This window comes from Seriola lalandi, unplaced genomic scaffold, assembly GCF_002814215.2.
Source record: "Seriola lalandi dorsalis isolate HSWRI2012SDOR001 ecotype SW California unplaced genomic scaffold, Sedor1 jcf7180002053102, whole genome shotgun sequence".
In the NCBI taxonomy this organism is placed as follows: domain Eukaryota; kingdom Metazoa; phylum Chordata; class Actinopteri; order Carangiformes; family Carangidae; genus Seriola; species Seriola lalandi.
In genome coordinates this window covers 190,289-207,674 of record NW_019523655.1, presented here as the reverse complement: position 1 = coordinate 207,674, position 17,386 = coordinate 190,289, and the positions used below count along the sequence as shown (strand labels likewise).

General features: G+C 43.6%; 1 protein-coding gene across 1 annotated transcript in view; it reads left to right on the top strand.

Moving 5' to 3' along the window:
• Window positions 1–12,533: 12,533 nt before the first annotated feature.
• The window catches only part of lbh (LBH regulator of WNT signaling pathway), a 10,688-nt gene continuing 5,835 nt past the window's right edge, over window positions 12,534–17,386 (top strand). The window contains exon 1 of the mRNA XM_023400976.2: window positions 12,534–12,794. Within this exon, the coding sequence (XP_023256744.1) occupies window positions 12,766–12,794 (29 nt within the window). The 5' untranslated portion in view covers window positions 12,534–12,765. The remainder of the gene's footprint in view (window positions 12,795–17,386) is intronic.

Here is a 17,386-nt window from a genome sequence, read left to right as displayed (position 1 = left end):
TGACACAAGAGAAGACATGGGTAAAAAGGTGTGAGAAAAAGCCGAGAATGTGAGGGAGATGCAGGTCACTTCAGTGGCTCGTCTGGGAGACTCGAGGCGCTCCCACGTCCCTCTGCTCTCTCCTTTGGACGACCCTGCTCCCCTCTGTCTGCATTGGGAGAAAGGAAACGGACGAAGGATTTACTGTTGGGTCCTGACTTGTACACATTCCTGGTGTTGTTTTTCTCCCCTCGGCCCCTCGGCCATACCAAAGGCCTCTAAAACAACAGGCTGTCAGGTTGTGACAGCTGGCTTCAAACAGCTCCTACAGCAGCCCTGCACCCAGGTTCCCAGCCTCACCATGGAGCTGTGTGTGTGTGTGTGTTTATATCTGTGTGTACACGGATGGTTATATGCATGTGTGTGTGTGTGTGTGTGTGTGTGTGTGTGTGTGTGTGTGTGTGGAGGGGAGGGGGGGTGTGGCTAGGTGTTTGTTTGGTCTGTACATGTGGATGTATAGCTGCTAGTGTCGGTGTCTGTGTGTATCTATCACTTTGAGATAAGTGGGACTTCAGTCGCTGAGACTTAACATTTAAATCCTTTGGTGTGTGTGTGTGTGTGTGTGTGTGTGTGTGTGTGTGTGTCACATCCTCACACACATACACACACCCCTCCTTATTCGCCGCAATGAGCACAGGTGGCAGAGTGGCTTTGAAGCGCTGCGAGCCTTCTTATAATTCCCCTGGCCATCCAGGTGTGTGTGGGCTGGCCCGTCTGTCTCAGCCAGAGAAGGCCCTTTTTGTCTGAGCTTTGTCAACCAGGAGAACACCATTGATCCCCGTGACTCCCTCCCACCCACCCCACCCCCCTGTCCTCCTCAGAGTGCTACCACACCTCCGAGATACTCCCCACCTTCAGATGTGGGAGCTGCGAGAAACCAAAGCTGTCTGGAGAATGGAGGGGTTTGCGGAGGAGGGTTGATGCGGTGGTGCAGGAGGTATGGGCGGGGATAAGGGCTCCTGTAGGTGAGCGGGAGCAGCCCCTCTTAGCACTAATGGGATAATTGTTTGCACTCCACAGGTGCTCACCATCCAAATGAGGTCACAGCTCAAGTGTGGCTCTTCAGAAGCGGAGGAAGGTTGGAATTTTTCATCTGAGAACCGCAGACGAGAAACAAACACACACATGCAACCACGCACACACCACTGGACGGACAGTAATGTTCAGCTAGTTTGCACCTAACCAAAAGATGCATTGAACGTCTTCGTTAACCAGATTTTCAAACTTCATGTCAACAAGGAAGGTGAAACTTTAAACTGGCTAATCTTTAATACGGATGAGAAATGAACATAAGATGTCAGGTGATTATAACTAGATGAGCAGCTCTTCCTTTTCCAACCTGCTCCTTCATTTAAATCTTGAAGAAATAATGTAGCACACAAATACAAGCACGGTGAAAAATCTTTTATTCACTGTACGACTCATATGGATGTACACCTACAGTATGTACTGGCAATGGCAATACAAGCCACAGAGATGCGCAAAAACACTGACAGATGAGCACATCGCAAGATAAACCCCCCTCAACTAGTGTGATTGTTCTGTACCTTTGACGGGCTCATGCAGGTATTTTCCTTACGATATTTCCTGTGCTTTTGAATCACCTATTGTGTCCATCCTCCAGGGAAGTTCTTTGGTATCCCTTCCGGAGGTATTAGTCACATCTTGTCTGTTTTACTTAACAAGAAGTGATGATGCAAACAAAGATACAAAAGTTTTTTTTGTTTTTTTTTAAAAGGGTTTGATACATTGCAATTCCCAGAAAGAGATGTTTTTCTGAAGAACCTGGTGTCACATTCTGCTTTTCCTGTTTCCTATTTTTCTGCAGAAGAGGGTGGTTCCACTGAAAACTACTGGGTGACAGTGTGAGGACCACAAATTAAATAAAACATACTTTGCGTGAGGCGCTGTTGCAGACGTCTCAAAACTTGGACACACAAAACAAAGACTGACTGCGTGGTTAGATACCACTGTTTCATTTTGTAATTCAGGTGAATCAACCCTTTGACCACTCATGTGCACCTGCAGTCAGATCAGACACAACCAGTTTCAGAGGGGAACCCACTGGATGGAGAACAGTCTCCACTTAAGTTCGCATCTTTACTTTTCACTGGAGCTTTCAGGTGCATCACATGGTCTTCATTAACAGAGTAAGTTTGCTCAGTTATGAAAACCTTACATTACTGATACTGGAGGAATTTCAGAAGCATTTTTCGTTATATTTCTTTCAATTCTCTTGGAGGGTGGGTGGGATTTCTTTGGTTGTGCAGCTTCAAAGTTTAGCTAACTCATGCTAACATCTCCAGGATTATGTAACCCAGCTTTAAATGGCCCAGAACGAATTACTGCAGTATTAATGAATTATTCTAAGGTCAAGAATAAATTCCTGTTCAATTCCAAAAAGTTTACAGAATAATGGTCAGTTTTAACATTTACAATTCCAATAACAACTGAGCAAACTCTACCTGCGGATAAAGAACATAAGATTTAGTCGAAAGCCCCAGAACAAGCATATAAGAGGATCTTGAGTGGAGATTGTGCTACTTTCATGTTGATAAATTTGTATTCCACAAAAGCGACATTGAAGAGAATTTTTTTCTCCTTCATATGAAGTGTTTTTAAACTGACTAAGGAACTGAGATTGTACTTGTTCTCACTGTCCCTCTTAATACAGCAGCTGTCTGTGTATGTGCGCCCTTTGTGCCTTCAGGTTTGTCTCTTATTGGCCATTAAGCGGCGAGTGATTTTATGGCTGTTTTGCAGTGCTCTGTTTTCACAAAGGAAGATCATATATTAACTTGCTCTCCTGTCCATAGGGAGGTCAAGGTCCCAGGTCGGCCACAGATCAGCGTTGCCCGGAGCTGGATGGGATTTTGTGTCTTGCTCATCGACACTTCAGCAGGGCAGTTAAAGTTCACACAGGACAATGTGCCTCTTAAGTGTTTTCTACAGTGATTGTACATTAAAATGTGTTTAGATCACTGGAGTGCACTTTGGAAACTATAATGTGGAATTTAAAACAATCCTCCAGGCCCGTCTCTTGTCCGCACAGTGGTTTAGGCTCGATGCCACAGTGCAGACTGAAGTCACAATGGGAGACATCACAGAGTCATGGCCTGTAAATGTTAGCTTTAGTTTCTTTTACATCAACAGTTTACCCATCTCTAATTGGAACATGGCCCCCCTCCCTCCTCTTTCTATCTAAACACACAGACCTGCACGTACACACACACACACACACACACACACACACACACACGTACGCTCACACATTCAGATATACTCACACAGCCAGGCATGCACGTACACACCCAGTGGAATTATGGGAACATCTGGAGGAGCTCATCCAATGCACAGACAAACGTTTCCTGGAGAGCACCAAAAGAACCATCAGAGCGGCTTCAAACAGCCCGCCACTTCTAACACAAACACCCACACGCACACACACACACACACACACACATCTCTTGGCTGCAGAGGTAAAGGCGAGATGAGATGAGCGGAGGGAACAAAGAGCGTCTCTTTGCGCTCGATGGTATTGCATCACTTAAGGTTAACTCTCCGAGCACAAGGGCTGGCTTTCTTCTCCGCCAGTGTCTCATCGACACATCCTCATATGTGTGCCGCCCTGCCAGGGTCCCAGGCCCACCAGGACACAGAGAAAGCCAGGGGGCAGAAGGAGCTTCTCGTGAAACAATTTCAGCATGTCAGGGTCAGGCTGTCTGGCCTCCGACAAGCTCATACTACACCCAGAGTTCAGTGAGGAGGGAAACCCATACACTGGATGTGCATGTGGATGTATGATAAACGGTTATAGATGAGATGATGTGGGTGTTTTAAAGATGGATGCAGCTGCTGGCAAACCTGCTGAAAGAGAAGGAAAGAAAAGAAAAGATTCAAAACAACAGTGAAAAAACATTGACGAATGACACGACAACTGGAGATCTAGACAGTGTCCACGCTAATGGAGACAAATCTAAAATCTCTTGTTTTCAGACCACCAAAAGCGCTGTCCAAAGTGGGGGCATTTGAAAATTTCAGTCTCATGTTGTAATGTCACCAGAAAAAAGAAGCTCTTTCAATTAAAAAAAAAAATTCTTCTTTAAAATTCTTGTGTGACAGATGTTCCAAAAACACAGACTCTGTATTTCTACTTTACAGAAGTATTAACAATAAGAAGAGTAGTCCCCCATTACACAGTAAAGGTGTTGCTTTCAAACTAAGTTCTGACTCTTTCTAAATCCTAAATATTAATATTATCCCTAAATATTAAATAATTTGATTTAAACATGTCATTTTGTTTGAATAAAGAAACAACGCATGCGGTCACTTTTAATTCTATTCTTCTTCCTCCATCTCTGTTTCTCAGTCAGACACCACAGAAAAACACAGTTTATCATTATCACCCCCTCTCACCTGAGACCTCACCTCTTGCCTCCCCTCTCGCTCTACTTCCTGACACCCCCTCCCTCCACCCTCCCGGCCCTTTCACCCTTCCTCTCCCCTGCCACTACCCATCCCTTCACACATTCTCTCCTCCCCTCCCTCCCCCTCCTCACCTACCTACCACCTAGTGAGCACATTTCCTTACTCCCTCCCTGCCAACAAAGGGGGAAAAAAAAGCTTTTACTCATTAGTGGATGACCCTTGCCCTTAGGCCACATTTTAAGAGGCTCTACTTGACTCCTGACATGGCCGTCAGCAATCAAAACATGTGTGTTCAGTGCATATAGACCTGAAAAACCAGGGGGGAGGGCCAGTGTGTATTGATGCTTGGCTCAATGTGTGTGTGACAGCAGTCTGACAGGAGACAGACAGGTTCACTAACTACTGCACAACCTCTCCGGTGGTTCCTCTGTCTCCGGGCTGGACTCTGGTGATGGTCACCCACTATGGAGATGGATCGCTCTCTCTCTCTCTCTCTCTCGTCTCTCTCTCTCTCTCTCTCTCTCTCTCCGTCTCTATCCCTTCTCATCTGGCTCATTTGCAGGAGCCCCATTAGTTTTATCACCAATGTGTTTGTTTACTCATAGGAAAAGGTGAAGGGTCTAGGCATAGCATGTCAGAGTCCGTGTGTAATGGCGTTGATGCTTTTCTAATTGCTCGCAGAGGTTGGATGTGGTAAGCTTGTTTAAGATCTAATGTGTTTGTGTTTCTAATTTCACAGACACGCATGCGCTGTTTATCTCACTCTTGGCCTCTCTCCCTCTACCACGTACACACGCACACATTCTGCTTGAAATTAAACAAAATGTCATATTAAAATCACACAAGATCTATTTTCATTCATATTGAGTAGATTTTTTTTTTTTTTTAAACGACTGACAAACAGCAACAGTTTCAACCTGAAAATGTGAGCTAACCTCAGGCACTCTCCTGCCCAGGTCAGTCTTTTAATGAGAAAGCTGACAGCATATTCCCTAAGGCAGGGTGCTGCTACTGTAGTAATAGCCCTTCATTGCTGACAGATTCATGCACACTCCTCTTTTGATGTGGCTCTCTCCTTCTGCCTCGGCCTCGGCTCGTCTGCTTTTGGAAAGTTTGAGCTGAGCTTTTCAAAGGACAGCAACCGAGCAATTAAGGTCCTCTTTAACCTGTTTTACTGTGTGGTAATGTGACATACCTCTGGGTGTCTCTGACACTAATATAGACATGTCTGCTCATGACGTGTCTGCTATTGTTGCTGTTGCAGTCTCAAAAAAAAAGAAAAATATAGTGACATGAATGATGTTTCAATCTTTTATATTTGAAACAGACACACAAAAAGAACAGAAAAATAACTATTCACACAGCCTGAGGGACTGGAGAAAAATTATTAGGGGAGGACAGGGAGTTAAAGAAGGGGAGGGTTCCCTCTTTTTTTGTGCCTGTAACAACTGTTTGTTTAGCAGCTCCTTATTCATAATTCTGTTGTGTTTCCCATAAATATATTACTTTGAGATACTGCTGTGAAAGGGTCCAACGAAAACACTGAAAGATTAACTCAAAACTTAAAGTATATAAAGGGTCTGGCTTTTCAACAAATGAAATAAGAGTCAACCCCACCTCTCCACACCAGTAATTTTCATACGGTCCCTTAGCTGATTGGAGTTGGAAGTTGGGAGTCAGGGCTGAAGGTCAGGGTCGATGTTCGGCCCTGATGGGACCCAAGCTGGATCAGACGGGGGGGGGGGTTGCTGGTGGAAGCGTCATCTGGGGCCCGTCTTCACCAGTCCACCACCCAACCCCTGTATTTGGACAGGGCTTATTTTCAGCCTCTGCGTCGATGTTTAGCACGAAAGCCTGCAGTATCCTAGCACTGAGCGGCAACTGCGACATGTGGCCACCAGACCCCTTCAGACCTTTTTCCTGCTCCCTCCTCCTTCCTAAACCCCCCCCACCCAACCCCACCCACCCACCCACCTACCCTTCGCCCCCTCCACTGCTCCTGCTGTTCCTCGGAAAACATTGTGTCCCATGGCATGAGCAAACATGTTTGGCCATCTTTCCTGTGAACCTGTAGAATGGCAGGACCCCCCTCTTTGCAAAGCCCATAAGACATCCCCACCGCCTCTCAGTGTAACTCAGAACTGGTGAGACAACAAACCTTGAAGCTGGCTTTCTGTGACCTTTTAAAGGTATTTTAATGGCCCTATCTCCCCACTATTGAAATATTTGGTGGGGCAGGGTAATTTTATCTCTGTGAAGTGGAAAACAGCTAATCCAGCTTGAACAGGCTACCCTCTAGTGTTTAAAGTCATTATGGCTCACAACAAGACTTTGAAAGTCTCCCCTCCACACTAACAAGGATTAATCATGGCTCAATTAGAGCCGTGTTTTCACACCAAAGCTGCGTCTGGGAAATGACTGTCAGACCATTACAACCTGTTGCCGCCTGATGGAAACCACAAACGATAAAATAATCTAACAGCTTCACCAATGACCGTTCCTGCTTGCAGTTACGGGTATTAATTAAACACTAAACATTAAACACACACATTAATTTAGTTTTATTAAGTCTTTCAGAGCCAGATGCAGAGAAATAGATGAGGCCAGCTGCACAACTTAGGCTATTCCTAGTCAGGGGGTCTTTGCATGAGCCTCAGTTCGCTTTCATCATCCAACTGGGCGCAAAAAGTGTTTGCCAGATGATTGCTTTCAAAACATGGCTATTTACTTATATCCAAAATAGCCAGCTTGCAGAGACTGAACAGCTATTGCGAAAAGATTCTTTTTTTATGGAGATGACCACTTTCCCCTTTGCCCCAGTGCAGAGAGAGCTATGTATGATGTGATGTAGTAAATCATTTGAAGGAGTAAAGTTCAAGCAGAACTATAACATCATACATACATTCTAGTGCGTAAAGTAGCACTGACCTGAGCCAATAAACAAGAGAGAAATGAGAGAGTTTTTGTGAGATAGGTAAATGGAATTTGGTCTATTTTTTCTTTACATCAACATCTCTGCTGGTGAAAAAAACTCTAAATCTGACTTAAAGGTGTTGCTTGTAGTGATAAACCCACACAGGCGGACTTGTGAGTTAACACTTCGCAGTTCCCCTTGGTTTGTTTTACAGTATCTCAAAATCCACTCTTTGTTTCTAGCTGCAGCCGCCAGCTTAGTGACAAGCTGGTGAAGGTGGTGAAACATCAGGCAGCTAAAGCCAAAATTTTTGTGGAAAGCGACCAAAGCAGAAAAGAGAGTGAAAATTTGATTCCGAATGGATTGTATTGTTGCTCCATGTCTGACGTTTGTGTCAATAAGCAGCTGTTTGCCGACCTCACAACTTCATAAAGTGATACGAAGTCAGATATTGTGTTTTCAGTTTGCTCTGCTGCCACCCACTGAAAAAAAAAACTGAGATAGCTGTAAAGACTGAAATATCATAAGGAGAAGTCGGCGTGCTCTCTGCTTTGTGTTTGCCTTGGTCACTCTCCCATGGACACTGGATGGTTGTGTCACACAATCAAGCCTCGACTCTCAAACCAGGTGATGACAGCATTATTGTAGCTGGGTCCCTGTAGGGTTAAGGTCAGTGTGTTAAAACATTATATAGGCCCTGACGGTCGAGATGTCAGTAACAACTCTTTTCACCTGCCCCGCTCGCCACAGTCTCTGGAACCAGCAAGACTCCCATGGATGTGTGAGGTCTTTGTCAAGCTCTTCATTTGTCTCCCTCACCGCTGATAGTGGAATACAGTAAATATTTGAGAGAGTTATTGCTGGGATTGGATTAATTACATGCAGTCTTGAGTTTCTGCAATGCATCTTTTGTTCCCGGAGAAGTCACACAACATTAACAAACTGTCAAGCTGTGAACTGACATGGTTTGTCTCAGTGACTTGTTGTTGGTTTGCCTAACATTCTGTGTGTGTGAGTGTGTGTGTGTGTGTGTGTGTGTGTGTGTGTGTGTGTGTGTGTGTGTGTGTGTGTGTGTGTGTGTGAATGTGCCTCTGTAGAAGCACGCCGGTTGCAACATTTATGACAGCACACACTCAGACCTGTGAATTTTCTTGTTTCAGAAAGCTGAGTGTGTATGTGTAAAAGATGAGGTGGGATAAGAGAGGGAGAAGGTGACAGGTAAACAGCATGAGAGAAAGAAGAGGGGGAGTAATGGAGCTTGACTAAACCAAGCGCTTATACATAAATTGACATGTGCAATTAGGGAGATGTACACAGTCCCCCTGGTCTGTTTAAGATCTGGAATAGTTTCCTAACAGCTTCAAGATGCCCTGTTTTGGCTTTGGTTTCAAATCTAAATCGGGTTTGACCTTGTTGAATAATGGTGCTGGTGAAGTTCTCTCTGTACTCTTTGGCTGAAGTCCAACTCCACACCATACATGACGGCAAACACTGAACTAGGTTCGGCCTCACTGGAATCTGATGAATTGTGACCTGAACTTGAATTCCTCGCACTGGATTTTGCAAGGCGGTCAAAAACACTTTTGGTTTTGGTTTCCTGTTTATATGGTGTATAAAGGTGAAGGGGGGCAGGCATTAAAACTGGAGGAGCTGAGGGTTTAGTTGGCATACTAGACCTGGAACGTGTCATAATGAAATGCTTTGGCCAGTTCTTGCTGTTTTCTCCTCTTTATTTCTTCTCCAGCTTTTTCTTTCTGCTTTTGTTTCTGCCTTTTCTTTGACGCATGACCTCTTCATTCACGAAGCCAATACAGCAACCGTCCAACCTTTATTAGTGGCTTTTAGCACTTCACACAGTGGGGATTGGCAGACTGGACGATAGGGAGTGGCATCCAATGGGTTAAAGACAGCTGCCAACATCTGTAGCTGTGGTTAGCTTTTAATTGTGAGGCCCAGCGAGTAAGCGAGCAGCATGGTGGAGAGGGGGCTGGCAGGCCGCATATTTCAGCCCAGCGTTCACAGAGCAGCTTTCCGGCCGGCCATGTGGACTCAATGATGGCGTCCAGGGGTGTGCTGTGCTCCTATGAAATATTAAATCTGCTCGGCCCCCAAGTGCAGACAGACCACCTGCAAGCAAGCGTGGCGTGCGGCGAGCCCGGAGATCAGATGTCCCTCAGAACACACATGTACAAACACACACATGTACGCATGAGAAAAAAATATGATCGCCAATGTCCCCGCACAGGATAAACCTGTAGGCCTGCACATGCTTACACTAATGGACATAAACACATACAACAAAAAAACACTGTGAACATGGAAACACTCAAACTGATGTGGGAGGCGGGGATGTCTACAAAAATGTATTTCCTGCTTGTACTACAGAGCATTTTTACAGATTGCAGAAGGATTTTCATTGAAAATCTTTATGTGCAATGATTCTCTGATAGTTTTCTGTATAAGGCCGTACTGAAATAGAAAAGTTAGATTCACCTTTGCAGCTCCACAGAACAAAGAATACATGTTACACTCCTTCTTGAAACAATCAGCAAAAGCAGAGAACCGCTATGATGAAGAGGGAGAACAAAAGAAAGAAAAAAGTTCACAGAAGAAAAAGCCACTACTTGCAACTGTCAGGGTCCAAAAAGAAACTTAAGCCTACTTCGAAAAGGAGCCAAGAGGACAACGGGTGCTTGTCGACTGCCGTCCCCTTCAGGGCCTCGTTCATTTACACGTTGTGCAGTCGATCCTCGGCCTCCCCTCTGCTCACCCGAGGCATCCCTGCCTGCCCAGATGTGCAGCTGTTTATGTGGAGCAGCGATATAAGCAGCTGGCCTGCACATCTGCAAAGTGAACAGAGGGGGTCGCCATTTTCTGGACATACTGACTGAGATAATCTGATTTCACTTACAACAGGTTCAGTTTATTTACTTAATGCCTAGCTGTTTAACCATTTAAAGCAAAAGGACACTGTGTGTTATTATTATTATTTTGTTGCAAGTGGTGTTTCTAGGGATTTTTTATGAAAGTTTGTGTGCTCTTTGGATTCCTTGATGAGCTGGGATGTCATGGTGAATGAAGAAGAAACCACAAAACAGGATGAACATTATACATTCAGCATCATTTTATAGACTGACACTCAGCTTTAAGGTGTAATTAGGAAGATGGAAAGATCGATGCATCATGTTCAAGCAGGGAGATAAACAAGTCCCACTTACATTATAAATATACCATGCAATACAATTACAAGATACATTTTTTATTATAGCTGTTAAAGAGAATACTGCAAATTAATTTGAATTTTAATTGGTTAATTTAGTAAATGTTAATCGAACCTCCCTAACAGCTCATGTAGGGCTCTGCAGCCTCCAGTCAATTTCAAAGACATGAGCGACATCCTGTGGTCATTATGTGTCAATGACTCTTTCAAAATAAATGTTTTATGGTTTTTCTTCCCTGTTATTTTTCCATTTCTTGCTAGGGGGTGCCAAAGTCTGACACAGCTGCACATACGGTTTGCAAGGTTACAGTACAAAATGCTTGAAAAACAAAGGGATTAATATTCCCTTATAATGTCTTATATTTTTGTCATTATAAGCTTCCATACCGTATGTTATAGGCTTGCAGCAGTTCATGCCAGGCTGACAAGTTTTGCCAAAAACTGCAGAGCAGCAGCTCATGACATCATCACGTCATGATGTGACGATGGCACTGGCTGAGTCACATCCAAAGCTATTGCTAAACAAAACCCCTATGACACATTACGCATAAATACTATCGGTGCTCCTGCAGAAAAACCACAACTTGCACATAATATACTGCACATCGCTGCTAAATACTGTTGATTTCAGCCCCAGTTTATCCAGGATTCTGAATCTTGAACATCACCACCTGATTGAAGCATTCGCACCCAACTTCAGCGTAGACATATTTTGTTGCTGAGTGGGAAGTGTGGGATCTGGCCTAGAATTGTAAAAAAATAAAAAATAAAAAAAAAATCCTACATTTGAACAAAAAGCATGAGATTTAATCACTGGCTCATCAGCTGGCTGCTGCTGGTTAAGAGGCTTTGAGGACACTCTTGTGGAGTATTTCAAAATCAGATACACAGGGTGTTTATTTCCTCACTGTTTGCTCTATGCCAGGCATGCATGCCATCTGCTACCACCCAAGAGCTTTTAATACATCCATTCATTAGATTCACCGAAGCTGTCAGTTGCATGATAACGTGCTGTTTATGCCACCACAAAGAAAATGAGGGAATATTAGCATTTGCTTTTTTTTTGCAAATGATATATTCGCTGTTATGTCCACTGTTGTGAATGAGACAATAAGCACTCATCCTTAATAAGTCACAAGGTGGCAGTAGAGGCCTTCTGGCATTTTACCATTTACCTTAAAACTGCAGAGCGCCCTGAGCACCTGCTTTCTCTGAGCCAAATGAACAGTGCACTGTGTGCAGGGACAAAGACAACTGGGCACTTTATAAGGCGTGAAGGTCAACTATGTGCCAGAAGTCCTGACCACAACGTAAATGTGTTGAAGTCATCAAAAATTCAGGCTTACCACACTTCTACACAATTCTGACATTCATGAAACGATCAGATTTGAGCAGTTAGCAGTTTGTATCAGACATGTGTGCTGTGCATGCTTTGTTCCAGCTTTGTTTTATGTGGCATATCAAAAAAAGCAAAACCCTGCAGGAGGGCCATTCTTTATTTCTGGAATACGCAGACATTGACTTGCCCTTGGAATATATTTGTGAATGAGCCCAAGCAGAGGAGCTCAGTCTCCTCCTCCCTCTCCTCATTTGGATAAATGTCACGGATTACCTAACGGGCGAATCAGGGTGTTTTTTGTCATTCAAGACGAGGTAAGACTGTCATTTTGTTGCCTGGGAGACTACAAATCAATAGCATCATGCAGTATCTTCTTGTCCATTCCCAATGAGAAGGTTCAACCGCTGCTGTCGTCATCAGGGTTGGGGAGGTTGGAGGGGTGGAGGGTGGAGGGGGGGTAGGAGGAGGGCCGAGTCACCTGTGCTCTGATTGGCTCCTGCCGATAATGAGCTGCCATTGAGGATTTCTGGCCCGGTCAGAGAGGAGGTGTGTCTCCTGGCTGCACAAGCACACGCCTCTCGCATAAATACTCAACACAACTGTGGTGCTGATCAGACAGACGCACCAATTTAAAGAGCTGCGTTTTACCTCCCTGGTCGTTAGGCTTGCCATTGTTACTTTCGTTTTGCGCGAGCGTCCTGTGCAGCCTTGGAGGGTTAAGAAAGAAAGAAAGAAAGAAAAAAGAAACAGACAGCAAAAGTAGAGAGAAGTCAGAGGCTGTAATTAGATTCCCTAATCAGCAGAATTGGCAGCAGGTGTGAATTCATGTCTGTATTTTCCCCGCAGATATACTGGTGAGTACTGCATCTTTCCCACTTTCACTTGCTCACGTCTTCGTTGATGGGGTTCTTCTTTTTTTTGAGGCTGCTCTCTCGCTTGATTAGAAAAGACTAAATCAAGTATCTAACAGTAGATGTGTTGGCTTTCCATCTGACAGGTAAGAACACTGAAGTATATAGTGGTGGTGTGTTTTGGTTGGTGATTTCCCTTTCCGAAGCAGCCACCTTTTTGTTGCTACACCCACTCATGTTTCCTTTGAGATTTTTTTATGGGGTGTTGCCCCTGAAATTGAAAATGTCACAGCACACGGATTGGAAAAAAGAAAAAGTGTGTGCGTGCGTGTGTGCGCGTGTGTGTGTGTGTGTGTGTGTGTGAGTGTGTGTGATTTTTAGCAAATTTTTTTGACAGGGACCAGCTTGATAAATGTTTTGTGCTTCTGCCAATTCAGAAAGGTCACAGTGGTCACAGCTTCATTTTCAGCCTATTTCTATTTAGAGATGAAATGTGCTTTATTCCCCTTTTCAAGATCCTGTTTTTTTTGTTTTTTTTTATAGCAAGCACACAGACTTACTTTGCTTTGTTCTTAAACATTTTGAGTAATGCACTGCTTTCATCCTTCAGTCTTTAGTGCTGCAGGTGCAGTGCAACTGGAGAAGGATGGATGCACTCTGCTCCCATCTATTACTGTAGTGTCATTTTTATCATAATTACCTAACTCCTTGATGTACTTGACACAGGCCTAGTGAGTGCATCTTTGTTTATTTGAAGCCTTATCTGTCGACTGTTTTCCTGTCTGTAGAGAGGATATGCAAGACGTTTTGAAACATTGTTTTTTCGCGAGCACTGTTCAAACCTCAGCAGGCTTCAAGCTGCGTCTACCAGGAAGTTCAGAATCGACCTCTTTACTGTAACCACACTTTGCCTCCTGTTCTTACTTACACTAGACCTGTGCTTCTCCCTTCTGTAAGGCTGCTTCTTTGAGAGTTCCAAAAATACAGTTTCGCTTTTCTTCAGCATTACTTTAAAAAAAAAAAAAGGAAAAAAAAAAATTTCAAAGGCATGATTAGAAAGTCCCATTTTTGCTGCATTTGATTTGGAGCTGCATGCTGCAAGTTTCACTAAATCTTCCACCGTCTGCACTGTGGCTTTCTATCTGTGCAAACAGGAAGACATTTTTCTCACAACAGCAGCTGGAACTCACCCAACATAGCTGCACATTTCCCATACACTCTGTACATAACAACATATATAGAAAACATTTGTGGCTAAACATGTAAAGTCAGTAAGAGTTTCACTCCCATACCCTTTGCTTAGATTACCTTTTTAAGCACTGGAGTGGTAACTGATCCATGATGTGTTTTCAGTGGCAGACTCAACCCAGAGGAATCTGCATACAACCCTTTCATTCCAGCTCACTCCAGGGGGTCTCGCCCCCCCCCCCTCTCTCTCTTCCCCCACTGCCACCACCCACATACCTGCAGAGCTGTGTGACTCGGCTGGTGGAAAGCTCAGCGTTGGCATGGAACGTCAGCAGCTTTGCCCTGTCGCCACACAGGCAGAGATTTATTATAGTAGTAGTAGTAAGAACAGCGGGGTGGCAGAGGGGAAACGATGTTGATAACTCAAAGCGCAGATTCCCCTCTTGTGCAGTGAGACTGTTGCAGAGACCGCCTTGGGCTCTGGGGTCCTGTCAGCACCACTGCAGCACAGACACACAAGCGGATAGGATGGCCTTTATCACCACCTCTGAAGACAGGTGGATGAAACTGGTGTCAGTCTGAGGTGATGCCTTAAGACTTTGGGCATCTCTAAGGCTGGTGTGGCTGAGGGCTTTACAGATTTTAACATGTCACTGCTGCCGACTATTATATGAAAAGGCTGTAACATAAAGTCAGTAGGAATATGGTCACTATATTTAATGAGGTCAGGGAGATGTTAAATAAAGCAAAACTGGAGGAGACTCTAACGCGGCATGTATACTCCTCCACTTTATATCTGCTCCTCCGCTGGTCACTGGGTCAGTGCATTTGTCTGAAACGGTGCTTTCTTGCTAGGATGATTTTAAAAATCCACTGAAAAGAGCATCACAGATGAACATAGTCATCTTTCATGCAATTGTAGCATCTGAAAATGTTGTAGAGCTGCAGCATTTAAAAAAAAAAAAAAAAAAAAAAAAAAAAAAAAAAAAAAAAAAAAAGCCTCAGTTCCTCAGTTATACTCTAAAAGTGCCCATAACCATTTCTCAAAAACCAGTAGGATGCTGCCAGATTGCTTGTTTTATGTAAAACCCAAATATATAAAATTTGCTATTTCATAGAAAGGACAAGAAAGCCAAAAATACCCACATTTAAGAAGCTGGAACCATTGAATTCAAATGATAAAAAAAAAAAAAATTATTAGATGAAACATTTTTTAATTGTTGCTGTTAAATCTTCTGTTGACCTAATCCATTAAACGACAAACAGTTTCAGCTCTAGACTCTAGTAATCCTTCCTGATAACACACTTTGGACTCATGGTACATGACTGTGTCTTGTGCCATTACCTGTCGTCCATCTGTGCCCTGGCTGGACATGGCATTAGGAAGCTGGCAGGACCAGGTACGCCTAATGTTGATTGGGTCAAGAGGTAAAGAGGTTTACTGCCATCTGCCACACCAGCCTCACAAATTAATCAACGAGAGCCGTTTGCTTTTAAGATGTGCGTGTTGACGCTCGGCCACAGAATCAAGCAATCTGGCCATTGTAAGTGTTTTGTGTATTATGTGCAGCTGAGGCATAACCACTTTCAGACATGACTGCTAAATGTGTGCCCTTGACCACAGACACTGGTTAACTAACTGCGCTCCGTTCTGGTTTTTATGTCGTACATTTACAGGTTGGTTACTTATAGAGCTCTTTAACATGCCATCTCTAGGAATCATTCCACTTTGAGAGAGGGACACGTTGTTCAGCCCAGCTTGACACTTGAAGCAGTAATGAATGTGACTGTAGTCTGTGTATGTTTGTTTCCTCCCCTCCCAGGTCGACTTGTTGCTTGTGCACCCCCACTTCCTCCTCATTGTGCCCCCTTTATGTTTTATTAGGCCGATGTTCTGTTATTCTTAGCCGAGCAGGATGTTTATACGATCCCCGAACAGAAATATGACTGGCAAGGCCTGAGTGTTTATCTTTCTTTCCCTTCCCTCCCTCTCTCCCCTTTGCCTCCTCTGCTCAGGTCTTCACTGTCACTGTTCATCCCTCCGTCCCCTCCTCCGCTGCTTTTTACATGCCTGCCTCACCCTCCTCTGCACCCCACTCAAGGATGAAATAAGTTCAGCTGACATTATTTTTTCCATGTTAAATCTTGCGTATCCTCCAAGCCTCCTCTTTCTTTTATTTTTGGATATCCCGCTATTGTTTCAGCCAAGTATGCCGTGTGGTCTGAATGGTGCAGTAAAGGTTACTTCATGGTGATTAAGCCAGAAGCTTTTCAATTTTCACATTTTTAGAGTCACCCTACACCCTGCTGTGATGTCAGTGTTTCCTCCTGAAAGTCACAAGGGGTGTGTGTGAATTTAGGGACGGAAAAACTGATAAATTGTCATTGCTTCAGGGGTTAATGATCTGCCTGTACTGAGTGACTCATGCCACTCAATTCTCTCCTGAGGATTAATGTTTGTTAATTCAGCTTTTTCTATAGTGAGGTGCATTTTGAATAGAAATGTTCAACTCAAAACATCAGCAATTTGATTGGCAATGCTTCAAAATACTATAAATAAATAATGTGGAGGTCTAAAAATGGTTCTGGTCCTATCAGGAATTATTGAATTTACAGGAGTTAATGATCTGAGCCCTGATCCACATAAGTGACAGGATAGTGTTTCATGCTAAAATCTAGTGTAAATGTGGCCCAATTAGAAGAGCCGCAAAGATAGCAAACTGTAACACAGCAACCTCAATGTAAAGTCTGACAATGTTAACCACCAAGTAAGGCTGCAGCAGGAAAACCCCCTAGTGCACTGAACTTAGCAAGAGCGCAGTTTATTGTTTATCAATTAGAATTTGATTTCTAAGAAGACTGTGTGTGTGATTTCTGAAAGTTTTTATTTCTCCAGCAAACTTGACCAGAATTTAATCTTAACTTGCATGGGTAGTGTGTAAGTTTGTTAGACAGAATATAATCAATAAACCTTTAATTTACTGTAAAGTAATTCATGTTGCAGGAAGCAGAGATGAATAGATTTCTTTTAAAGACCATTCTCTGTGTGCTGAGTTTTGTATGAGTCATAAATTGAGACAGTGCTGCACTTTGTCGGAATTCTACAGAATGTTTTATGTTGTCTTTGGCCGATGAAGCGAGTGTTGTAGGTTTTGACTGTTTATTTTTAATTTCAAAACACTAAAATGGTTCAGTGCGTTCGTTTTTCTGCCGTTATCTTATCTAATAGATTTTGAAGCAAAAGGGTCAGAGACTGTGGTAAATGGTTCAGACACTGAATTTACATCGGCGCTTCTTATTTGAACCATGTTTTAATTACTATGACTGTCTAATTTCCACCATTCTGCTATACCCAAAACACTTTTATTCAAGATTCAAAGTAGGTCAGCGCCACCCCACCCCCCACC